This window comes from Vidua chalybeata, chromosome 12, assembly GCF_026979565.1.
Source record: "Vidua chalybeata isolate OUT-0048 chromosome 12, bVidCha1 merged haplotype, whole genome shotgun sequence".
NCBI classification, from domain to species: domain Eukaryota; kingdom Metazoa; phylum Chordata; class Aves; order Passeriformes; family Viduidae; genus Vidua; species Vidua chalybeata.
The window spans coordinates 15464493-15490021 of NC_071541.1; the positions used below are offsets into that span (position 1 = coordinate 15464493).

General features: G+C 43.2%; 3 protein-coding genes across 6 annotated transcripts; 1 reads left to right on the forward strand and 2 right to left on the reverse strand.

The window, feature by feature from the left end:
• Nucleotides 1–584: 584 nt before the first annotated feature.
• On the reverse strand, nucleotides 585–7290 carry GLT8D1 (glycosyltransferase 8 domain containing 1). Of its 3 annotated transcripts, XM_053953829.1 has the most exons (11): nucleotides 7197–7290; nucleotides 6304–6432; nucleotides 5557–5612; nucleotides 5355–5453; nucleotides 4709–4925; nucleotides 3956–4073; nucleotides 3332–3416; nucleotides 3006–3118; nucleotides 2324–2490; nucleotides 2074–2186; nucleotides 585–1442 (listed from the first exon to the last, which is right to left on the reverse strand). In XM_053953829.1, the coding sequence occupies exons 3-11, from the start codon at nucleotides 5570–5572 to the stop codon at nucleotides 1252–1254; spliced, it is 1119 nt and encodes a 372-aa protein (XP_053809804.1). In that variant the 5' UTR covers nucleotides 5573–5612; nucleotides 6304–6432; nucleotides 7197–7290; the 3' UTR covers nucleotides 585–1251. The 3 variants fall into 3 exon arrangements, with proteins under 3 accessions (XP_053809804.1, XP_053809802.1, XP_053809803.1); XM_053953827.1 differs by lacking the exon at nucleotides 6304–6432; XM_053953828.1 differs by lacking the exons at nucleotides 6304–6432; nucleotides 7197–7290 and adding an exon at nucleotides 6842–6958.
• SPCS1 (signal peptidase complex subunit 1) lies at nucleotides 7205–12914 on the forward strand. Of its 2 annotated transcripts, XM_053953836.1 has the most exons (5): nucleotides 7293–7580; nucleotides 8777–8880; nucleotides 8965–9024; nucleotides 9342–9428; nucleotides 10323–12914. In XM_053953836.1, the coding sequence occupies exons 1-5, from the start codon at nucleotides 7325–7327 to the stop codon at nucleotides 10443–10445; spliced, it is 630 nt and encodes a 209-aa protein (XP_053809811.1). In that variant the 5' UTR covers nucleotides 7293–7324; the 3' UTR covers nucleotides 10446–12914. The 2 variants fall into 2 exon arrangements, with proteins under 2 accessions (XP_053809810.1, XP_053809811.1); XM_053953835.1 differs by lacking the exon at nucleotides 8777–8880 and having other exon boundaries at nucleotides 7205–7580.
• Nucleotides 11080–25430, reverse strand: NEK4 (NIMA related kinase 4). The gene is made up of 16 exons (XM_053953822.1): nucleotides 24844–25430; nucleotides 21698–21964; nucleotides 20500–20697; nucleotides 19539–19646; nucleotides 18739–18893; nucleotides 17970–18111; nucleotides 16686–17111; nucleotides 16218–16271; nucleotides 15861–16001; nucleotides 14918–15043; nucleotides 14533–14596; nucleotides 14042–14148; nucleotides 13844–13932; nucleotides 13013–13218; nucleotides 12750–12883; nucleotides 11080–12079 (listed from the first exon to the last, which is right to left on the reverse strand). Exons 1-16 carry the CDS (start codon nucleotides 24934–24936, stop codon nucleotides 11987–11989), a joined length of 2403 nt encoding a protein of 800 aa, XP_053809797.1. The 5' UTR covers nucleotides 24937–25430; the 3' UTR covers nucleotides 11080–11986.
• Nucleotides 25431–25529: the final 99 nt, after the last annotated feature.

Here is a 25529-nt window from a genome sequence, read left to right on the forward strand (position 1 = left end):
TCCTTTTAAAGCACAACTAAAACCATATTCACAGTCATGAAGGAGTCCTTTACCTCTGCTGCCCTGTGTTTCTCAGGCAGACTCAGCTGTCATTGGATGAACACAAAGCCTTTTGTCTGAACTTCCTCCACTGAGGGCTCTTCACAAGCCTGAGTGCAAACCTCTGTTAAATGGCGTAGTTGGCACAGTGGCTGCTGGGATATATCAGCTAATAATAATTATCACTCAACAATACAACTATAAAAAACCAATTTACCTGTAGCCCAGGTGATGGGCAGCTATGCAGAGGGCATAGGCATCTCATTTGATGAGTTCCCAGATGGGGAAAGGCACAGCAGGAAAAACTACAGCAGAGCGTAGCTCACTCAAGAGAACTATGAAGAACTCAACAATAACAAAATTAATCTGTAATTAATACACCCTGTTCCCCAAAATAAGTAGTTTGTACTATTTTAATTAGATTGCTTTCACAAAGACCAGATCAATTCACTTTGGCTTTAATCACTTGCTACTGTGTACAAAGGAAATACTTCCTATATCAAGACTAGAATTAGATTGCCATTTATCTGAGGCTGGAGTCAGCATGTTGCAATTAGCTTTATTTTTGAACAAAGTTTCATCCACCACTTTACAAAAAAAAATGGTTTAGTGTTCACTGGCAGTTAAAGCCATTTTGCATAGTGAAATAATACTCGAAGGATTAATCTTTCAAAAAGGATTCAATTTTGCAGAATTCTGTAAGAAAGACTTAAACAGAAATGGTTGGGAGGAGATTTCATGCAAGAAAGGGTTGTTGAGGGAATTATTTTACAGGATAACAAAACAAACAAAACAAAACCCAGGCAGCTCTTAATTACAGTACATTGCTGTGCAAGATTTGCTGGTGCAAGCACCAGCTGAATTTGAATCTCGTTCTTAGGAACTTTGTTTCTGTAATTGACAAAATGATCCCCTGTTAGAAGACTTGTAGTAAAGAGCAGGAGAACACAACTGAAGTGACGTAAACAAAAGTGCTCATTTGTGGAGATCTTCCCTTGTTTTCTGTAGTGCTGCTGGAGTAGCATCTTGTGTCACACAGGTGACATGAGCCTCCTTTGGACCTGTGCATTTCAGAACTGCACCTGAATAAGTGCATCATCTTGTGCTCCAGAAGGCAAGGTCAGCTCTGTAATTCAAGTTGGCTAAAAGAAAAATATTCTGCTTGGCTCCAGAAGTTTCCTGAGAAAACATCATCATTTATTCAAATGGACTCTACTTTGCTTCATAGGCCTCCGAGTGTCTGCGGATCAGGTTGAACTTGCCTGCAGGGTCAGGGACATACCACTTCTCCCAGACATCAGCATAGGAAGCTGTTCTTCCCCAGGGTTTGAAATGTCCATTCCAATGGAGCAGCTTGGCAGCTTCCACAAACTGAGGAGAGTACCTTTTCCCAGCACTAGACCCTTCAATTGAAAAAGAAGCATTAGTGTTTGAAATAAAGGCAGCTGAAACACCAATGTGCAAAACGTTCACTTCAAAACAAAAGATGTAACAAAGGAAATCTTATCATTTATGGAGAAAGGAGGTAATAGGGGAAGCAGAAATCAAGGCAAAGTGAAAAACGATCAGGTACAGCTAAATGTCACTTTGATCTCTCGATTTTCATACACTGCCTTAACTTCCAAGTTCTTTAAAACCCACTTAACACCCAGATGAATTCAGCAGTCTATCTATTGTTCATCAGAAACATAACCTGAAAAAGCTCTCCCAGCACTGGGGTTTCACCAGTAGAACAGACATGAATGTCTGCCTTTCTCGAAAGATTTGGAAGAAACACCTTGGATCACACCAGATACAATATATTTGTGGAAAATGAGAGGGATTTTGAGTCAGTCAGTTCAAGAACTAACCCCCAGCAGTTTGAGAAAAACTCAGGCCCACAAGCTCCATGACGGAATTGCAAAGCTGTTTTTCCTAAAGAACAAAGGACAGAATAGGGGAATAAAAGCTCACTTTGCTACATCATCGAGGTGTCCAGCTACAGGCCTCGAAAAACACCCTGGGGGAGCAGCATCACAAACGCTTCATACGTACCAAGATGTCGGACGTTCCACATGGGATCAATGCTGGAATGTTGCTTGTAAAACACAATTAGCAGGGGAGGTGTTGTGATGCTGCCAGCCAGAGTCTTACTGTAGAGTTCCTCTCTGAAGTTGAAAGGATGCTGATCAGTTGGTTTTTCACTTGCAGCAGAGATACACACACAGCCCTCCATTCAAGAGGGAAATGCCACCAGCAGAACCCAAGCCCTGAGCTGCTGGCACCCCTAGCCTGGGGTACTTACACCACATTAAGTGCCATCCACTTCTCCAGCTGTTTAGTGATGTTCTGTAATTTCCATTCAGTCAAATTGGCAACGAAAACTCCGGGATTGAAAGAGCAGGTGTTGGCTTTCATGGCAAGCTTTCGGATGGTTTCTTTTTTGTAATCTAAAAACCCAATGTAGTTATACTGGGGGGGAAAAAAGAGAGTAGAAATTAGCTTAAAATATATGGGGAAATTCCTAAAGAAAAATTCTGCACAACTCACAACAGACAGGCATAAGTTGAAGTTGTTATAGTAAATAACCCTTCCTTTAAAATAAGAGAAAGAAAGCTTAAGAGGTGTAACGTTTTAAAAATATGATTACATAGACTACGTATTTTAAGCAATGCTGCATGGTCTTAATAATACCATATTCCTAATATAGTACCAGTGTCAGATAAAGTATCTTTTATACATTCAGAAATGAAAAATTGTCCCTTTGATGTTCTCAGACCTCCTGCTTTTCCACAACGAGAACTGCTCTCATTGCAAAGCACAGCAAAAATTCCAGGTAATTTACTGTGCCTGAATAGAAACTGCAAGTCCCATTTGTAAAACTGGTTTGGGCAGGGACAGTCACATGTTTAGGTTTCAGAATTTGGAGCATTCCCAAATGCCTGAGATCTACAGTATTGTTATCAGTGAACAAGACTAAAACTAACCTGATTTCCTGCTCCACGGACAGCAACTTTACTACTGGTTGAGTCACAGTCATCTGAAAATGCAGCTGCATGTCCAGGTTTCAATGGAGTGTTGTAAAGTTCAACAATATCATCTGGAAAATGGAAGCAAGCACAGGAAAATCAAAATCAATCCTGACTAAGTGCCGAGTTAGGCTTTGTTCAGTCAATTGTTACAGCACATAAAGCTACTCAGTTTAACTCAATTCACTCATATTTACAAAATTTGTACAGAAATGTTGGGTTGTGTGAGAGATAAGATACTGACCTCAGCATAAGGCCAGTGGCAGCTAACAAAGGTCCCATACCTTGCACTATTACATCATCATCCACATAGATGACCTTCTCTGCATGAGGTACAAAGCTGGGCAAGTAGAATCTTGCAAAAGTTAACTGTGAGAACAGCAAAGCAAGAGAAGTGGAGAATTAAATGAAAAAAAGTCCCAATAAATGTGAAACTGACTGATTTTTCTGGCACTTATCTATGGCATTAATGTCCAAGACAACTTCTATAGAGGAAGTAAAATAGGCAGCAATATCCTACAGTTTAAAATAAATAGGTTCCATCAATTCCTGGTTTACCATGAATGTATGCATGGATAAACTAACTTTGAAACTGGTCTACATAAAAATTTCTTATTTCTCCACATAGATCTGCAGCATCTCTGAGGTGTTGGCATGCTTGACAGGCCAGCTGTGGTGTTTCACTGTGGCTAGCAGCAAAAACGGATCCTAGGCATGCAAATATAGATATTCAAGTCCATCACTCACTATCTAGATATCTAGTTTTACTGAAATTTAGGGATTTTATTATAAAAGATTGCTTCGATGCTAAAAGATTTGGTTTTGATCTCCAGCTGGGTTCAAAAGCCAACATCAAAATATATTGTTATTAACTTCTAATTGCAAAAAGTACTCAGCATCATCCTTACTGGTTTGAAGGTGTCTGCCTTTTGGGGATCCACTTGTACTTTGCCTTCTAAGACACGAGGGTCAAAATCCAGAATTCGGTACCTGATGTTTTTCAGAGGAGGGCTCCTCAGCCACATCCTGCAAGCAGGAGAAAGGCACAGATCTTGTTAGATGAGACAAAATCAAAGGAAAAGCAGGAGAACTAGCTAACAGTGACACAGATCTGGATGTGCCCGACAAACACATTTGGGATGTAATTGATGCTGACATCGGTGCTGTCCTGTGTGGCCACAGGGGCAAGTGCAGGGTCAGCAACTGCACACCTGGGACATGTGAAAGGTACGAGGTCACTTCTTGCTTTATCAGAAATACACAGTCTTGTTATCACAGGCCCTTCCCAAAACCATCAGTGTGGACACAAGGGGATTAGAATAACAGGATCAAAGAACAATCTATAAAAATGGAGAAACGTGATTGCCAGCATTTGAATTGCTTAGATGAAATGCAGAAGTACTTTTTACAACCCTTCCACCAACAAACTCCAACCTCATGGCTGGATATAAGCCCGTTGGAAAAGATGTTTCTTTTCCATCCCTGAAACCTGCCAGGAGGAATGGTGGGACTCCCACAGCAGCCCTGTCAAAAAGCTGCCCTAAGCAGCAGCAGCTGGGACTGGGAGTGAGGGGAGTGCAGCTCCAGGGAAAGGCAGCTTGCTCTCCTCTCAGAAATACAGAGTTCACCCTGTTGTGGGAATCCAATGAAAAGATCATTACCTCAAGTGATCCACAGTATCATTCAAAGTAACAATGTGGAAAACCACGTTGGCTCTGGTGTTCTGGTAAATGCTGTTCATGGCTGCAATTGCACCTCCGAGCCTCTCATCCGAGGCTGCAATGACCACAGAAATCTCCTTGTCATTCCTCTCATCTGCCAGCCTCTGGGGAGCTGCAGGAATGAAATCTATAGGCTGAAGTCCTAAGGGACTTGGATCTGTGGAGTAAAAAATAACATATTTGTTTTTATTATTATATATTATTATTACCACACTAAAATTCCCAACACTTCTGCTATACACTTGGATGTCTGAGCTGAGGTGTGGATTACAGTCAGTCACTATCAAACACTCAGGGCATCAGCTTTTGAGAATCTGAGATGCTAATGAATAGAATCACACCACATTTACAGAAAACTGCACACATTTATCCACACATATTCACACACAGCACAAAGTATTAAAAGGCTGAGCTACAGTAGTCTGCACTTGCCTTTGGTCCCCTCTGCCACACCTACAACCTTATTAACTTCCCCCTCCTATTCACCCAAACCACGTGGTCGGTTCTGTCTGGCCAGAGCAGGTGTTTTCCCACCAAATCTTAAAAATATATCTATTTTTTAAAATTAAAATAAAACCCAACATACCTGACAATTCCCGTCTCAAGAAGTCACTGAGGCTTAGGAAGTTATGATGAATAACTAGCAAAAATATGACAACAGCCACTATAAGAATGGAAATGTTCACTGAAAAATAAGAAGAAAAATCTTTATGAATATAACCAGAGAACAACTGAGAAACTCGGATACAAAAGATATTAAAAAACATCAGACAAGCATACACACATACCTTTCCTTAATGTCATTTTTCTATTCTTATTTTATTAGCATAAGGTTCCTGCAAACCTGAAAGAAAAAATACAGCAGTCACTGCCAGTGTATTCTTCCATGAGGCACAGCACATTATCACCAGGAGTGTCACAACAGTGTCAGCGTCCAAGGCAGTGAGTTTCCCTCTGTCAGTTTTATGACATACATAAAACATTATGTCACATTTTAAAAAGTGAGTACGGTCTCAGAAAGTACCTAACTACAATCACAGAATCACAGGATGGGTTGGGTTGGAAGGAACCTTCAAGATCACCTGGTTCCAACCCCTGCGACGGGCACAGACATCATCCCCAGCTTCTCTGGGCAACCTGTGCCAGGGCCACACCACCCTCACAGGGAAGAATTTCTCCTCAATACCTCATTTAAACCTGCCCTCTGTCAGTTTGAAGCCATGCCCCCTTGTCCTATCATCCATGCCCTTGTCCAAAGTCCCTCTCCAGCCCCTTTAGGCACTGGAAGGAATTCTAACAGGTCCATGTCCTTCTCATGTTAGGGACCTCCCCACTACAATGGCATATCTAAAAAAGCTCTCAGAGATAAAAAGGAGACACGCCACTTCACTGACAGAAAAAAAAAGGGCCAGGCTCCTTCTGCCAGTCAAAATTATCTGAAAGATCTGGAAAATTATGTATGTCTTCTTTACTGTTGGAACTATTTATTTAACTATCTGAACTGGGAAAAAAAAAAGTGAGTAAGAAGGCAGTACCATCATGTTATAGAAGGGGGTAGAAACACAACACCAAAGCGATTTCGGTAAGAAATTCAAACATGCTTCATTATTTAAGGGTCGAGGTGAAATCAGAACCAGAGCTGTGTATCCTGGAGTGCGAAGGAGCTGACAAGTGACACAGAGAAAGCTCTTTAACAACACGCAAAATCCCAGGAACGGCGAGAGACTTGCGAAATCCCTAAATTAAAACGCCTCAGACTGTGCTGCGGCTGCTACAAGCATCAGAACCACCTTCTTCCCGCTGCTGCATTTCCCCCCCAGGGCAGACACATCAGCGGAGCCCAGCAAATCCCAGCCCCGAGCCCTCCGAGCACCGCCGCACTGCTGGCACGGGGCGGGACACGGCGCTTTGCCTGGGAGCACAACGCCACGTCCCGCCGTGCAATTCCCAGCGCCGGGGCTGAGGCGCGCACGGACACGGCCGGCGGCTCAGCGACACGCGGCAGCCGGGCTGGGCACAGCGACAGATCGTCCCCTGCACAGGGGTGGTCACGGAGCACAACAAAACACGCACCGCGCCGCTCGGCCGGCTGCCTGCAGCGCACAGCGCGCTCCCCGGGCTGCTCTGCGGGCACGGCCCCGCTCCCGGGGCCGGCGGGCCCGTGCCCGGCTCTCCCGCACCGCCCCGGCCCCTCACGGACCGCCCGCCCGCGCCGCCACCGCGGCAGCGCACGGCCCGCGGGTGCCCGCCCGGGTGCCTGACCGCCGCCGGGCGCCGAACCCGCGCCGCGCCCACCCCGCCGCGATACCGGGGCCGCGGCGGCGCCCGGCGGCTCCGTGAGACGAGCCCGAGGCTCGGGCGGGAGGGCGGCCCGCGAGCTGCCCAGTCAGTGCGGGTTTCCGACAAGCGGCCCCGCGGCGCCTCGCACCTGCCGGGGAGGGCGCTTCCACCGGGGTCCTGCGGGGCGAAGCCGCCGTTGCCGAGGAGATGCGTCCCGGCGGGCGGGGGGGAGCGGGAGCGAAGCAGCCCCGGAGCGGCGGCGGCAGCGCGGAGGCGATGGCCGGGGCGGGAGGCGGCACCCCCGGCCGACGGAGCTCTGGGCGGGGCGGACGGGGCGTGTTTCCGGCCAGCTCAGCAGCCGCCTTCCGCTCCGCAGCGACGAGCGCCGGTAGCCGCGGAGAGGCCGCGCCGTCCCCCGCGAACAGCAGAGCCCCACCCGGGAGCGCGGAGACGGCTGCGAAGTGGAGCGGGAAGAAGCCGGAGAAGCGCCGCCGCCATGCTGAGCGTGTTCCGCTCCATCCCCACGCAGATGGTAGGGCCGCCCGGGCCTCGGCGCCGGGACACTGCGGGCGGCACGGCCGGGCGCGGGTTTCAGTGTCCCCTGCACGCACGGCCGGGCGCGGGTTTCAGTGTCCCCCGCACGCACGGCCGGGCGCGGGTTTCAGTGTCCCCCGCACGCACGGCCGGGCGCGGGTTTCAGTGTCCCCCGCACGCACGGCCGGGCGCGGGTTTCAGTGTCCCCTGCACGCACGGCCGGGCGCGGGTTTCAGTGTCCCCTGCACGCACGGCGGCACGGCCGGGCGCGGGTTTCAGTGTCCCCCGCACGCACGGCCGGGCGCGGGTTTCAGTGTCCCCCGCACGCACGGCCGGGCGCGGGTTTCAGTGTCCCCTGCACGCACGGCCGGGCGCGGGTTTCAGTGTCCCCTGCACGCACGGCGGCACGGCCGGGCGCGGGTTTCAGTGTCCCCTGCACGCACGGCCGGGCGCGGGTTTCAGTGTCCCCTGCACGCACGGCGGCACGGCCGGGCGCGGGTTTCAGTGTCCCCTGCGCGATCTTGGCACCCGTGCGCGAGGCACGGCTAGGGGGATGCACGATGAATCCGTGTAATTCCGGGTTTATGACCTGCGAGTTGGGACTGCCACGCTGTAAAAGGAAGCTGTCTGTGTAAGGGAAGCCCCTCTGTGCTTTCGTGCCTGTGCTCTGGAAGGACAGAAGGCAGCGTGTGGCTCCCAGAGAGCCACATTTTCTAAAGCCATGCAAACATAGATTCGTTGGGTTCGGAAGGAACTACTGGAGATCATCCTGTCCAACCCTCCAAGGCAGGGTGACCTGGAGCAGGAATGAATCCAGGTGGATTTGGAACGTCTCCAGAGAGGGAGACTCCACGACCTCTCTAGGCAGCCTGTCCCAGTGCTCTGCCATCCTCAACATAAAATTCTTCCTTCTGTTGAGGTAGAACTTGGTGTGTTTTAGTTTATGGCCATTGCTCCTCATCCTGGCACTGGGCACCACTGAAGAGAGTCTGGCACCATCCTGTTGGCACCCACCCTGGAGACATTTATCTGTCAGCCTTCTCCAGGACACAGGTGCCACACACACCGTGCCCTCTCGGGCACACGCTCTTCTGTGGTGATACAGCTTTTACTTAGTGATGTTAAAGTGACTACAATGATATTTTGAACTTGCATTACTTACCCCAATCAGACAGTGCTTGCTTCTGTTTCTAGGTGATATGGTCAAGCCTGCAGAGGAGGTGTTTTCAGCCACTCTAAGAAAAATAATTCAAATCTGGTTTGAAAGTCGAACAAAAACGCTCAGAACCCATGGTCAGGTAGACTGTAGGATCTAACCTGAAAGAGTTAAGTGGGCAGGTCTGTGTTTTGAATAACTGACTAAAAAGTGCCTCTTTCCACAGGACTACAAGGGCCAAAAATTAGCAGAACAGATTTTTCAAGGAATCATTCTTGTCTCTGCAGTAAGTATAGTAGACCTGTGGGTGAGAACATAAAGGACTATTTTATTTTCTGATCTTATAAATATTTTTCTTATTGTTTGGGGTCACTAAAAGCTTTAAACAAAGTCAGAGGGGCTGTCATGGATTAAAACTTTTCTACTTCCTGTCTTTTACTTTCATTGTTGGCCTGCACTTTTTGAAAATGTTTGAAAGATGTACATGCTTTTGAAAAAAAACTGTATTTTCCTACCTAAATCTACGCCCTGCATCTTAATCATGTCATGGGAAATGTTTTTCTTCATTTAAAGTTTGATTTTTTAAAATGTTTGTTTTTCCAGGTAATTGGATTCATCTATGGATACATCACTGAACAGTTTGGATGGACTGTCTACATAGTTATGGCTGGATTTGCTTTATCATGTTTGGTAAGAATGTTTTTTCCCCAAACAAAAAACTATATGCACTGTTTAATCTGGAATAATTGCTAAATTGAGGAGCTAATGTTTGCTATGCAACTTAGATTTATTTATACATATTTGTGCTTCCTTTGATCTGCATAAAGTGCTTTGCAGCCCATTAAGTACTTTTTTTGAAACGCTAGCAGAATTTTTGCAATTTAATACCATTTTTGAGTTCATTTTTCATTTCAATTAAAAGTTAGAGTTAAGTCCAGCTGACAGCATTAGTAACAGAAAGGACAGGGAGGCTTTCTGTGCAGTAGCTGCTTGTCATGACAATTTTGCAGCTGTCCCCTGCTGCCTGAGGAGACAGTGAGGCAGAATATGGAATTTCAGTTCCTTATCCATGCACGAGAGGTGATCTATTCCTATTGGGGCACTCCCAATCCCATTTTACACGTGGTTCTTACACCTCTCAAGTGTTCAGATACAACACAATTTGACCAATCACTACTCAAGACACACACACATTCCACTGTTTTGAAAAGCCCCTGCAATTCTCTGGCATCATCATCATCCACCTGCTCCTTACTTAAACATCCCTGAGTGACTTACCTGTGATGCCAGGCAAGGGGAGGGTCTCAGTGCAGTGTGGGAGGTGCTGGGAATGCCGGTGGCACCTCAGGAGTCCTTTTTTCTTCTGGGTGGGTGCTGTCCTCCTCCTTGCAACAACCTGGGCTGCTTTAGTCACATACTTAACCATGACTTTGCAATGTAAACTGTAAATGTATATGAAATGGTAAGAGTTTTTTAAGGACTAATAGATAATCAGTTAGGGATGAAGATTTTCCTAAGGAGCTGTACAGAACAGCTCCTTAGCACCTCAGAGTCTGTGTTCTGACTGCCCTCCTTTGCCCTCAGCTGACTCTCCCTCCATGGCCCATGTACCGCCGCAATCCCCTCAAGTGGCTGCCTGTCCAGGAGTCGGGCACGGAAGAGAAGAAGGCAGCAGACAGGAAGCCAAAGAGACATTCTAAAAGCTAAAAATTATGGTTCCAGGCTGTTACTTTGTTAAATTAATCCCCACTGAGAATTCCCACTTCTTGGTTTAGTGTTTGGGTTTTTTCCTAGTACTTTGTATATTACTGTGAGTACAGCCAAGCTCTGCAGGGAGCATGAAGGCTGGAAATTGGGTCTGGAGTTTCAGGGGAGTCACTGGGAACACAGGGATGGGGGGGATTAACTTGAGAACGTTACTGGAGGTCACATCTTGAGTATTTCACTTAAAAGGAACACAGTGAATCAAATGAATTCTAGTTAGGCTGTTGCCATAGCCTAAAAGATTAATAAACAGGTGAACTTCTGAAATGTTTCTAACTGCGCGTAAAACAAGTTGTCAGTAGTGTCAGGTTGTTACAAATACTGTGAAATGGTACATACCCCACAGTTCTGAAAATAGCTGTTCTAGGATAGGAGGGTACAGAGGGCCAGTTTTTGTTTACAATAAATTTCCCTGGGAAGAACAAGTAAGAACAGCTCTTGAAACATTGTAACTTGAGCATGTAGTGTGTGAGAGGCAGCAGGATCCCTAGGTATGGTGCTTTATTTTACTACTGTCATATAAGTAAGCTCCCTCAACAGCTGCTGGAGGTTACAGTATTTCACCTACAGGCAGGAAAACAGACAGGTTTATAATTTTATTTTACAAATTCAATTCCATTTGACTTTTTTATTATTTAAAAAACATGTGCTTTTCCGGTAGGTATAGTACACAACAATGCCTGGGGACTGTAGCAAGACACTCTGGATGCAAACAAAGAGAAATAAGTGTTCTGTCTTTTCCCTAAGAGATTCTGGTCTTGGGCACTTTCATTCCTAAAAGGAATTAGTATTTGTAAGGCAAAGGGATTTCTCCAGCTGGAACCATGGTAACCATGGCTGCATTCCTTTCAAACATTTTCAGACTTATTTTATCCAGACACCAAATGCTTTCCCCCACCTTGGTGACTGCCTCAGCAACAAAACACAAGAGCAAAGTCTCTCTTTACAAGCAGTATAGCTGCCCCCTTCAGCACTCGGAATTGGCAATTTACACAACCTGAGGACCTCGAGTTCCACAAAAATTAGTAATTGTCCCTTCATGGTAAATTTTCACAACTATTTGAGGTGATAGATTATAGTTTATCACATCAGAGCCTTGGCAGAGATTTTGTTACTGTATTTAGTATGAGACCATACCAAAAACCTTTTGGTATGACAAATTCAAACGAGAACATAATCTTTTTTGACACTCCTTAGTATACAAAACTTGGTATCGACCCCTATTTGCATCTATGGAAAGCAACTTCTTAAGAGAATAAAAACTAAACTAAACTAAAGAGAAACTCAGAAGTTTCTCTTCTGAGAAAGTGATAGCCTGGTTCACATTTTAACATGAAAAGTATTACTACGAACTCTTAACATTTTCTGCAAGTTCACCTCCTTATTCCAGCAAAGGAGATCAGTGGATGAACATACTTTGTAAGCTGGTCCAGTCTATTAAAGGAGCTAGAAAACAGTTCTTTCCTCCAAGGAAAATATTCTGGTCAGAGCTTCACATTTTCTTCGAGGAATTTCAGGTGCCGAGCCTTCGCACTGTAACTCACGTATTTGTCTCCCATGTGCTCCCGCAACTGCAGCTGTTTACAACACACACACAGCAAAACCCATAACATTTACTGGCATTGAAAAAAAGCAGAAGCTACCAAAATATTAACAGAAAAATACCAAAGCACTCAGCTGAAAGAAGCATGTGAAACTTGGCAATGTGGATGAGAGAGAAGAAAAATGAACACTGTTGTTGTCTAAAAGCAAGAGACTTTCAATACGTAAAATATAAGATCTTCACAGGATACAAATCAAATATTGCCTGGGTAAGTGTAACCAAGTTTTGAATCAAAGGAGCTGGAGATATTCCTTATTCAACTCTATTGGGAATTGATGTTAAATTATTTCTTATTTTGGACATAAGACGCATGAGGCAAGTAATGTGAAGGCAAACATTTGAGAGATAGAAGAAATTATTACTGGAGAAACAGCACAGAATAAAATTATTTGCATCCCTCACACCTTCCCGATGGTACAATACTAAAGCTCTGATGGTTTCTGAAAAAGTTGCATTTGAACATAGTCTACATCTAGAATCAAACTTAAGCATGAAAATTACAATATACTTAGGTCCTTGCCTGCCCATGACTACATAAAGACTTTCTGGAATCAAGGTTTACCCTAACTCAATAGGATAAAGAGCCTGCTAATTTATCTAGGTTTATAAAGAAATTAAACTATTTTATTATGGAAGACATTCACCTCTCTTTTCACTTCATCATCTTCTTCCATGATTCTGTACACCTTCTCAAGAAGTTTCACTCCCAATCCTTGCACCACATCAGATCTCAGGATTTCAACCATTCTCCTAATTTTGTAAGGGACCAATGACATGTCTATTAAAAATAAAATACAATGAAAAAATCAGTGCAGCAGTAATTACTTTCAGTACAGACAATTTTCATATTCTGCAGAAGAATATGGGACGACTCTAAGTATTAGCACAGAATCCCAGAGCAACAGACCTGAAGGAATCTCTTCCATTTTTAATTCCTCTGATTCATCAGGTGATTTTCCATGCAAAATCAAAGTATCTCGATACTTCCTATGAAGTTTAAACTCTGGGGCTGGGGTTGAGGTTACACAGCACTCAGAGTTCTCCTTGGAGTCCATTTTCAGTGTCCACGTCATCAGCTGCACCAAGTCGTTCATTTCATTCACACTGCTTTTCCTAGGAGAGAAGGAAGAAATAATTCAGTCACCATCCTAATGCAACTTCCACCCTGCATCTCAAGGCTTTCAATGAGTTTATTGAGGTCCTAGTAAGTATTCCATGTTAAATTCCTTGTTCTGGTGCAGTTTTATCAATAGTAACATCAGTACTATTTCATTTAACAAAGGCTCAGAGCCCAGCAAAAACCCCACAATCCTACTGGCTACTGCTTACTCTGGTAATGCAAGAAATTGCATCTTTTGAAAGCTGCTTACACTGACAAAAATCAGAGATAAATTCAGCCTCATTTACAGTGGAAAAGAAGCACATTGGCACCTTTTAACTTGTGCTTTTAATGCATCCTGACAGCAAATGTCCTTTGGTGCTGGAAGATTGGTTTCCTGGGAAGCTACAGTTCACAAAATCATCATACACAATCCCATGGCCCAGAAAGTTCAGCATGGAAAGTGTATAGTCACAGAGAGACAATAATTCAATGGGGCTGTTTTCCTCTATGCATCACACACTTCTTCAATCACTCACTATGCACAGATAAAGTGTGAAAGCCATTTTTTTTCCCATTCCAAGTCAAGGTCCAGTATAGCAGTGAAAATTTTTGCACAGTATTAAATAAAATCCTTACTTCTCCTTGGAATCACCATCAGACTTGTCTGTAGAGCTTGTGGAAGAGCTTAGCTCATCATCAGACAGGCAATTGGGTTCTCTCTTTCTCTAAGGGAAGAGGGAGTAAATAACAAAAATTCTAATAGTTGAAAGTAATTCAGCAATATGGCATATATTACTGTTCCTACATGGAAGAAATACTTTTGACAACGTTTACCTGAGAAATACTGGGATCTGATGAGGACTGAGGAACTTTAACACAATTTTCCACATGTGACTTTGCTTCAACTGCTGCACCATTTAATGACTGTCTCGCTGGAACCACTGGAAGGATAACATTTTGACAGTATTTACAACTAAGCTGTGTGTATGCTGAATTAGTTTCATGTTCACGCAAGAAAAAAATCTATCACCTAGCAGAAGGCAGGCAGGGAGGGAGGTTTTTGCTAATAGAAAACATTGGAGCTTCTGTTTGAAAGTGAATATTGTACATTTCAAAGACAAGTTGTCAACACGGAACACAATTGAAAGTAACTACAAAGCAGAAAAATACAGACATGTTAACAGAATTTTTTATTTAACACAGAACTAGCCCCTTAGTGCACCATTCTGAAGATGGCTGTGAAGGACAAGAAGTTATAACTTCTTCAGAAAAAACTTATTAGCCTGCTTATACATAAAGTGTTAACATATAAACATAAAAATTACCAGAGGGAAGCATCTCCCGAGACTGTTTGAGCCTCCTTCGTTCTCTTGCTGACAAGGGCCGCTCCTTCAAAGGAAGTTAATTTGATCTTAATTTCAATCACCATTATGGCTTTTGTTTTCTAATCACCTATCAAGCAAAAAATCCTTTTCAAGAGTTCAAGGAGAGGAAGCTATTATTTAATGCTTAATTATTTATTACAGAACTGTCTTCAATGAGACCAATCTGAACTCTAGAAAAGGGGCTTCTGACCTCCAAGGCTCTGCAAGGTTCATCCCCCACGGAGCAGGGCTTCCAGGAAGCTCCTACACGTTTCTTTACTCACTGTGCACACACTGCTCAAAAGGAATGAGACAAAAACCAGCAGACACAGTTTTCATCACTAACCTTTGGAATGGCTGCTTGGCTGGGTTTGGCACAATCTGCAGGCTCAGGGTGCTCTGCACGCCTCTGGGCTGTCTTTGGGGTCACATCAGAAGGAACAGGTAGAGGCCGAGGAGAAACTGCTCTGAACTTGACAGAGAAGTGAACAAGAATTCATATTTTTTTAAATTAAAAGTTTAAGTACTCAGCAATCTAGAAGACATTCTTGCATGGTAAAGCTGTATGACAGAGATTTTGAATCCTATTGTAACCTCTTCACATCTCCCAGCTCGATCCTTCCCTCTTCCCATCTCTGCTTGCATCTGTTTCCCTTCTTGCCATCTCTACATCTTATCCTCCTCCTCCCAAACTATTTTTCAGGCAATGCCTTTGCAACAACTGTCCCCACTCCCAAATAGCAAAACCCAAAGAGAAAACCAGGTTATCAGTGACCAATCACCCTTTTCTCTAGCCTTGTGCCTTTCCCCTAAGAAACCTCCCTGCTCAGTCTGGAAGAACTGACAGGAGCTCCATCCTGTGTGCATGCCAAGGTTTTCTTCCTACAGTTTGCACTCAGAAGCTCAGGGTAGTCATTACACATCTGTTCTAAAGCACTACTAAGCCACTACCCACCACAAGTAGCCTTATCCACAAAGGTACTGACTTGTAGTTACAAACAGTGAGAAGTCCTGATGGGATTTCCTAGGAAACACTGCAACCCATTAAAGGCACAGCCCACCTGGCACACCCACCTCATCCCTGTAAGGTACTGGGGATTTTCAAAGATTTACTCAGGCTGCTTCTAACAGTCACCTGCAGTGATCTGCACTGAAGTCATACAGACACACATGAAACAAGAACAGCATTAAAACACCCACCCTTTTTTAGAAAATAGGTCCCACGTTTAAAGAGGAAAAACACAGGAGTCTTAAAGGAGAGAGGAGAAGTATTTTTCAAGTATCTGCACCTTCTCTGAGCAGCCTTCAGCATGCTCTCTCTTCTGCTGCTGCTGCCGTGGGAGCAAGGGTTCACTGACATGGCTGTGAGGCTGCTTGTGGAAGGTCATGTTTCCCTGAACATCTCCTGAAGCTCCATGACTGACATCATCCTAATAAGTAAAAGCATTTTGAAAAAAATGCAGACCTGTAATTTCCAGATTTACACAAAAACACTTAAAAAAAAATCAAAACAGGTCCCTTTACTATTTGGACTGCAACCACCTTAACATAGCACAGGTACAACCACAATAAATTCTTATTTGAGAGATAAAATACTTGCTGTACCAGCATCTTTAGCTGCTAAACCTTCAAAGAAGGACACTTACTTGAATTACAACAGGAACAAAGGGTGCTAGCAGCTTTTCAGTAGAATCCAAGCTCTACAACAAATAATGATTTCTCATTAAAAATCTCATGGTAGACCAAAATGAAGTGAAAAGACAATTACCACCAATTAGCCCCCTGATCCAAATCAAGATTATTCAGGCCTATTTACAATATAGAACAAAAGTTACAAAACTATTCTTACTCTCTCTGTTCACAGCTGGGAATGCAAATTTGTTTCCCCATAAAAACAGAATTCCAATCATCTAGATAGATGCAATCCCAAAACTACTTTACGACACTGCCTTTGCAAATCTGAACCCAAGGCTCCTACCACTTAAGAATCTCAATAATTGCATCAGCAACATCCTACTTTGACAGAAAAACACATGCAGCAGCTCTCTAAATTGTAAGAGCTGGCTACTGATTAATAGATTTAAATCTATTTCAAATAAGCATAAATGCATTACCAGCTCAGTTTGCTTTTGGTCTTTTGATACAGGCTGCAGGAGTTTCAAAGTGTCATCCTCATCTTCTACAGAATCAACAGAAGATGGCTTTGATTCAACACTTTCAGCTTTAAAAGCCTGTTTTCCTCTTTGCTGTTGTCCATCTTCCTTAACTGATGGGTTATTAGATGTTATTTTAGAATGGCCTGGAACATGTAAATGCTTTGCTTTATTATTCTCTGGAATGCTCTCACTGCCACACTTGTCACTTCCATGCTTCATCCTTTCAGACAGGGAGACATCAATGTTCACTCCACTGACTGTAGCTATGGAGTCTCTCAAGCTGTTCACATCATTTTTGTTTGGTTTTCTTTCCAACTCAACAGCTGGTTTCTCTGAGGGATAAAATTTGGTGGCTTTATATTTGCTGATGCAAACTTCTTCATCCTAGGATTAAAAGAAGAACAAAAAAAAGTCATTATCTTTTGCATTTTACACACATATGAAAGAATTTTCTAAGCACTAAGGACAAATCAAGAACACACCAGAGCAAAAAGGTGTGAAGGAAACTGAAAGAAAATTATGATCAATAACAGATTAGGAGCCTCAAACAAGATAAAATCCACATTTTTAAAGAGATACAGATTTGCAAATGACCTGTTTCAGGTAGTGGTTTATACACATGAAGTACACCTACTTTACACCAGGACCATGAAAGCAAAGTTGTACTCACTTGGCTTTTCCCTAAGGGAGGAACAAGCACTAAGAGTTTTTAGGATGTGCTCCACCACATATATTCAGTATTTCAACATTGAAAACTCAAACCCAGAACAGAAGACTTATTACAGAAAACAAAAAACATGCACAAGAATAACCATTACAAAAGGTTTGTTGTAACTACTGGAAAGAATTTCAACAATAAAGAATTTTGGTTGTGACTATAATTAGTTTTTAAATATGTTTTTGATTGGAAAAAACTATTACCACTTGTCATGAAATATTTGAAAAATTATTTGACCCCAAATACTCCAAGAGTAACTCACATAAAACCAGGTGTTGTTTAGTTAACATGGCACAGATCTTGCAATTAGCTTCACTGATCCACAGATGTTTAATTACTTTCACTCTTATCTAAAAACATTTCCTTCCCTAATATGAATTTTACATGTTGCTGGGATTCAGATCTAATGTTCTTAGGGATGCTCAAGGCACTTGTTATAAAACTGAAGTTTTTATCTAGAAAAAGCAAGAGGGATTTGGGTTTTGTTAGCTTTTTTTTTAAGGTAAAAAACCCTCATATCTTACAACTTTGTATTTTCTGGCTTGCTCAGAGGAGTGGTTTTGTTGCGTAACATTCCTGCTGCGAGATTCATTCTTTGCTGAGACGACAGAACAAGGGTCTTTAGGTTTAGAATCCACTGTTTTCTTATGATTTCTAGCAGCTTTCCTGTAAAGAAAATGAAAGTTGCTCATTCAGTCACCATCGACAAGGTCCTAAAATATTTCTTTTGATTATACTAATTTAAAAAAAACCAACTCTACTAAAGAGCTTTCATACAAAGAGTATCAGACACCGGGATTTTTCAATAGACTGTGCACAAGAACCTCATTTTCAATTCTAGTAAAGGAGCTTAAAAACTCAATCCAGACTCTGCCAGCAATATACACTTGTTCTGCAGAGCACCAAGGTCAGTTCTATCTGGAAGCAGTAAAACAACTGACTAAACCTGACAAAGAAAAATAATTATATCAGTGTATATCAAAAGGAACTTGATTTTTCAACTCACAGATGATAAATGGCCTCAAGAACCATATGGAAAGGTGTATGTTTTCTATCAATTCTGTATTTTTAAGCACTACAGAGTTTTATTCTGCATTTGCAGAAAAAAAGTATTTTCCACTGTAATTCCCTCATATTTCTCAAATAATTCACAGAAACTGATGTTCATATGCTTTGTAGCTGCACATAACAAAACTTACTTTATCCTGCTACAAAACCCAGGAAAAGTTGTAAAAAAAGGACAACAATAACATGAATATTTTGCACAGTTTCACTCAAATGAAAATATCTTACGCCTTTGTGGCTTCCAAAAACAAAGAAATCTGTTGTTTGATATACGGCTGTCGCAGGATGCTTTTCACACTAGGTCTCTCCTCAGGTTTTTTACTGAGCATAGTTTGTATTATTTCTACCAACTGTGGGCTGTAATCCTTTGGCATGGGTGGCAGCTGTGAAAGGAAAGGGAAGTCTGATATTTAATATATTCATCAACAGGGGCTACTTCTAGAACATTTATGTGTGCTCATTATGGTCAGCTACATAAAAAATACATATAAAAAACAGACTCATTGTTCAAATGCTGAAAACTACCCAATTGCCTAATGTTAAACAAAATACTGAAATTCCAAGTGTGTGGCTAAGAACTGTTCCTAATTTTATTAATACAAACAGTGAAAGTTCTGTATATAGGCTTTAAAAATTATATTCAATAAATCCATATTCACTTCATTGTATGCCAAAGCAAGAAGACACTTAAATAAATAATCTTATGTAACAGGAAAATGGCATCACACAGTAGTTTAATTTTTATGCAAAACCAGAAGCAAATTAAGACAGCCATCTCAGAACTTTGAAAATTAACCAGTATATTCATTAAATGAAGAGGTAACAAGAAACTCTAGCCATATCTACAAAGGAGTAACTCCCTTAGTCTGGTATCACATCATCCACCACCACAAAACAACAGTCTTGCATATGATGGTGTACATTACATGCAAGTATTTTTAACTCCATTCAGTATTTCTGATTAGAAAATATAATCTCAATTTCAAGACAGAAAATCCAAGCACATACAAAATTTGAGGAGTTTTTACCTTCCCTTCAATAATTCGATAAGCCAAGGAGTTCATGTCCTTGGCATTGAAGGCATGTTTCAGTGTAGCCATCTCATAAACACAGCAGCCCAAGGCCCAAACATCAGACTGAAAAAAAGAGGCAGAGAAAATGTTTTGGAACTTATTAGTTGTACAAATTTTATCTTTGGACTTAGTTACCTGCTTTGAAACAGGCTTTTAATGACAGTAAGCTAATTAAGCCCAAATTCCATTGCAAACTTCTGGCTTCAGCCTCACTCTTCTATTTTTAATTTTGATCAAGTCAACTATTTCCTTAAAAATACTCAAATTTTTTTTTTCCAAAAGGAAGTGTAGAAATTAGCCATCTTTGGGGGAAGAGTTGCTTGTTTCCTTTTTTAGTACAATATCCATCCTAACTGTAAATGAGAAATCTTGAATTTTCATTGGAAGAAGTTTCCCCTCAGTTCTTGCTCATTACACACACTCATATTTATGGTGTTTTTAAAGCAAGAGCTGAACATGTTTGCTTTGTTCTGTTATATTTTAAATTCACAGTAACACTGCTTATTCCTCTCATTAAAATTTCCTTTTCCTTTTCTTTTTTAATGCTGCTGTTATTTCTAATACAATTTTGAGTGTAAAACTTCCTGTCTGGTATATAATAAATTCAGCAAGTGCATCTCTCTAACACAGGCTGATATTTCTGTTCCCATTCTCTATCTCTCCAGCTGTGAGAGGTACAGGCATCCTGCTGGCCACCTCGGCTGTGATAACTTAGCACGTGCTATGAATTCCTAAACACAGTTCCAGAACCAAACATCCCTACAAATCTCTCTCCTATTTTTTTTGTTTGGTCTTTGGGAAGATTAAGAAGATTTGGAAGCCATAAGAAACCAAAATCCACAGGTAAGATTGTAATAATCTGAGACAAATAAAATAAGGCTCCTAAGAAAAGAGAAATGACATTGTCATACTGTACCTTGTAGTTGTAGGGTTTGTTAGAAAAGAGTTCAGGGCTCATATAGTACGGGGTGCCTATGAGAGTGCTGGCCATGTCATACTGGTTTTCCAACACTCTGGCTATTCCCAGGTCTCCCACTTTGATTATATTGGTTCGTGTCAGGAAAATATTCTGAGTTTTAAGATCTCTGTGCAGAATGTGCTTTTCATGTAAATACTAGGGGGAAAAAATAATATAAATATGGTTAATTAACTCCTAATTGGTTCTTTTATGCTGAAAAGTAAAATCTCATTACACTAGTCAAAGAAAGAAAACACAAAAGTGGAGGAAACACAGCAATCCCTCTCAAGGTCAGGAGTGAGCTGCTAAGACAGCACTGGTGAAATAACATTAAAAGTGACTGATACAGGCAGGGGACAAAACCTGGCACTGCTTTAACCAAATGTCCCTGCGTGGCCCTTGTAAATCAGCAGAAAAGAGGAAATTAAAATGTAAAGTTAAGACCGTAACTCACTTTCTGCTGCTTTCATTTCTTGACAATCCTAGTCCAAAAACATTTCAGAGGAAATTATAATGTGAGCTTTGTGTAAACAGTGTAGAAAATTAGTCAAAATAAATTACAAGCAGTACCCATAATTACTGTATTTTTGACCACGACAGCCAACTTTAAGATACAATTTTCTGTCCAATTTCTTTTTCTTTAATGTTAACATCTATATCTGGTCTTTATTGCTGTAACAATTGCCTTTAAAGTTTGATAACCTCCAATTACAAATTTAAAAGAGTAGGATAAGGCTTAATAGAAATGATGCATTAATAGTTTAAATTTACCATTAAAAACAGCAATAAAAAGACTGAACACAAAATGCTTCTGAAAGAATATGCACATTTTTTTCCCCAAAAATTACATTTTGTAAATTTAATGTAAGCTTTCAAACCAGAGAAGCATTTCAGACAAGAGCTGCAAACACCCCAAAGGGTGTCTACTGTCTACTGTGCTACAAAGGTGTGGACTTAAAACATGTCAGCAATTTCTTACTTAAAATAGTTGATTTGACTGCAACGATCCATTTTTAATGTACTAATAACCACTGTAATTAGATGCTAACCGAGCCAAACAGGAATCCAAAGGCTGCAGCTTAGCTGGAATTTTTAAATCCATAAAAAGTCAAATTAAGTTTATATCTGAAGGTGATAAAATTACACTCCATTGTACCTGCAGTGCCATGGCAATCTGGACAAACCACTCCACCACCTGATTCTCAGGCAAGAGTTTTCCCTTCAGCTCCTTGAGCTTGTGGTAGAGGTCTCCTCCCTCACAGAAGCCCATCACAATGTAGAGGTGGCCATCGTCCCCCTGCCAGGACTCTCTGTAGGTGACAATGTTGGGGTGTCTCAGCTGGGACAGCAGCTGTGCCTCCTGCTCTGCTGCTCTCCTCTCACGGCTGGAAGCACTTCTAAGGTTTAACTTTTTGATGACATACTGTAAAAGACAAGGCAAGGTGTATGGAAAGAGATGAAAGTGACTCTGCAGAAGCTCTAGGGAATTCCCCAGACCTAAAGGAAATGTAGTATTTGAAATCTCTACTGATTAATCTACATGGAGGCTGCAGTTTGGATGAAAGTTATGCAGAATTTCTTCTCTTCTACCCTTACCCTATAAAAATGGAACATCCGCCCGAATACAACTCTGCTCAGGAATTTTGTGGTGTTTTGCTTTCTTTTGATTAATGTTCACATTTCTCTTTTTCTCCCCACTCTCATTTTAAATGTGTGTCTGTCATTCATCTTTTAAACCTGAAGTACCTGTATGTGCACCACAGTTACTCTCAAAAAGGCCACATCAATAGTAAACTTGAATATATATAAAGTGTGCAGTCATGTGCAAACAAATGACAAAAGTCATCTGAAGGAGACAAAAGGTCTTATGTTCATTCCTAAATTTCTTTTATTCTTTATTAAGACAGGTCAAGAATTTCTCAAAGTTACATACAAAAGTTGTTATCTACTTCCTTAATATGTACTACATTAAATGTAATTCTAAGGAATTTCAGGTTTCAGCAAAAACATTCATGAAGCTGAAGATGAGATGATAAAATCCACAGAACACTTTCATCACCCACAACACCAATATTTAGGTCTGACCTGGCCCTATCCTGATGAAAATTTTGTAGGACATCACTTTAGGGCACCAGCTTTCCACAAAACAATCATGTCATGGTTATGCTTGAACCTGCTCTTACTGGAGAGGTTGTAAATCAAAACTTTTGAAATATTTCTACTTGCTGAATTTTAGCATCCTTAGAGATGGTTCAGTGTCTGCTCTCCAGGCTGCACCTATTAATTAGCCCAGCACATTTAATTAGTGCTGAGGAGATGCCCCAATATACCAAGGGAACCAATTACCCAGGAAATCCACAGCACCTCATGACTTTGTATTTCAGAAGCCTTCTGGCTATAACTTGTGATGCTGCAAAGCTTCCAGGAGGAATAGCACAAAGCTAATTGTGTACAGCATCACCTAACTCCAAAATAAAAAAGAAATGCTGCAACTACTGTGGTCTATGTGACAAGTCAACTACAACTCTATCTTTGGGCATGGAAATAACTTATAAAAAATTGTTTATGGAAAGCTTATTTCAGCATCTTTTAGAAAATACACAGCAAAATGCAAAGAGCACATATATTAGCCTTACTTTAAACTTGGCGTCAATTATATTTAGTTTAATGAGCATGGTTTCCTGGCAAGATTCTTTACTGAAGTCTATTACAATGCTCTTCCACCTTATTTCATACCAAATTGTGTATGTATTCCAATTTGTTTTGTTTTGAACACTTTAAGCTACTTGACCTTCTCCACAAAAATCCGGCATTCAGTTAACAGCAAATATGCTTAAATAAGATACAATTTCTTTGACAGAATATGTGGCACTGTGCCAAAGCCACAACAAAAAATCCTGATCATCATGCTACAAAAGAAAGTTTGTAAAAGTTGGCAAAAGATAAAACGCAGTAAACCACTCCAAATATTTATCATGCAACTACAAACGGGAAGCAAGGCTCTTGCTAGTGTTAATGACCAGCAGCACCACAATGGAATCCAAGGACCTGTATCCGAGTGAAAGTGACCTCAATGCACTGTTTACTTTTGGGATGAGGTGAGCTTAGAAACTCTTTGAGGACAGTGGACTGTGCACGTGGTGATGGCCTGGAGGGAGCAGGTCCTGCCATCGCTGCGCCACGGGTCATAGGGATCCACCTCGATTCCAAGCAGGGAACAAGTGCCCTCATCCGGGAAGGACACAGCTTCTGATCCCTGCTGGGCACAAACCTCCTCCCGTCATCTCCCATTAAATCCCGCCCATAAGGCTCACACAGCAGGGTCCTGTGGCCCTGCTCTCTGAATGTTCTCCATCCCCACTTCTTTGCCCTCTCACATTCCCTATCAAACACCTCTGCTTTGGCCAGACTAGACAGATTATTTCAGTTTTCCAACAAAAATGCTTGTGCTTCTACTCTGACACAGCCAAAACCTTCCCGGGAAGAGTCTTCTCCACACCTTTAATAAAAGTTCTTATAGACAAAGGAAGATAACAGAAACACCCAGCTGGGATGGCTGCAGCCACACCCCAATACCTGGTGATGGTCACAGCCCCACTCTGACAACCGGTGATGGTCACAAAAACACCCTGACACCTGGTGATGGTCACAGCCCCACCCTGACAGCCGGTGATGGTCACAAAAACACCCTGACACCTGGTGATGGTCACAGCCCCACTCTGACAACCGGTGATGGTCACAAAAACACCCTGACACCTGGTGATGGTCACAGCCCCCCCCGACACCTGGTGATGGTCACACCTGCACTCTGACAGCCGGTGATGGTCACAAAAACACCCTGACACCTGGTGATGGTCACAAAAACACCCTGACACCCGGTGAGGGTCACAGCCCCACTCTGACAGCCGGTGATGGTCACAAAAACACCCTGACACCTGGTGATGGTCACAAAAACACCCTGACACCCGGTGAGGGTCACAGCCCCACTCTGACAGCCGGTGATGGTCACAAAAACACCCTGACACCTGGTGATGGTCACAAAAACACCCTGACACCAGGTGATGGTCACAGCCCCACCCTGACACCAGGCTGTAGTCACACCTGCACCCTGACACGATGCCACGTCCCTGGTCGTGCCCAGAGAGGGTCAGGGCCGCCAGCCAAAGCCGGGCCACAGCTGGGTGTGGGTCACAGCCGAACCAGACGCCGCGGCACCCCCTGCCCAGCCCAGCCTGGGCATTGCCCTCAGGCCGAGCCGCGCCCGCCGCCGTGCCCGTGCCCCGCGGCCCAGCCCCTCGCTACCTGCTTGCGGTCCTGGCGGTGCCGCGCCAGGCTCACCTCCCCGTAGCTGCCCTTGCCCACGGCCCGCAGGAAGCAGTAGGCAGCCAGGGGCATCCTCCCGCCGCCGGGCCCGGGCAGCGCCCGCTGCCATAGAGATGCCCGGGGCGGCCGCGGCCATGGAGAGCCCGGCGCGCAGCTTTCCGGCGCGAGCGCGGCGCCGCGGCGGCCATTTTGGAAGCGGGCGCGGTGGCCATGTTGAGAGCGGGCAGCGCGGCTGAAGGAACGGGCCCGCCCCGGCGCCGGCCTCGCCGCGGCCCCGGGACAGCGCTGTCCCCGCCCCGAGCCGCGTCAGCCGTGGCCCCGGCGTGCTGCTCCGGGACGGCCCTGTGCTGAGCCCGGCGGAGGGATGGCAATGGGGACGCGGCTGTGCTGCAACAACCCACCTGCCGTGAGCCTGGCAGGGCGCAGCAGCTCCACAGAGCCGTCCCGTCCCTTTGGATGGGGTAGAGAATTGGTTAAAAAATCTCCAGGCTGGGTAAAAAGGAGCTCCTGGAGCTCTCCCGTGGCTGAGCACCTGCAGTCACAACACTGACTGCAGAAAAAGCAGAAAATAAAATGTTTTGTTATCACTGAGCATGTAACCCCCAGTCCTCGAAGTCTTTCATTAACGAGTGAAATGAACCAGCTAAAAAGTTTAAGAGAGAATT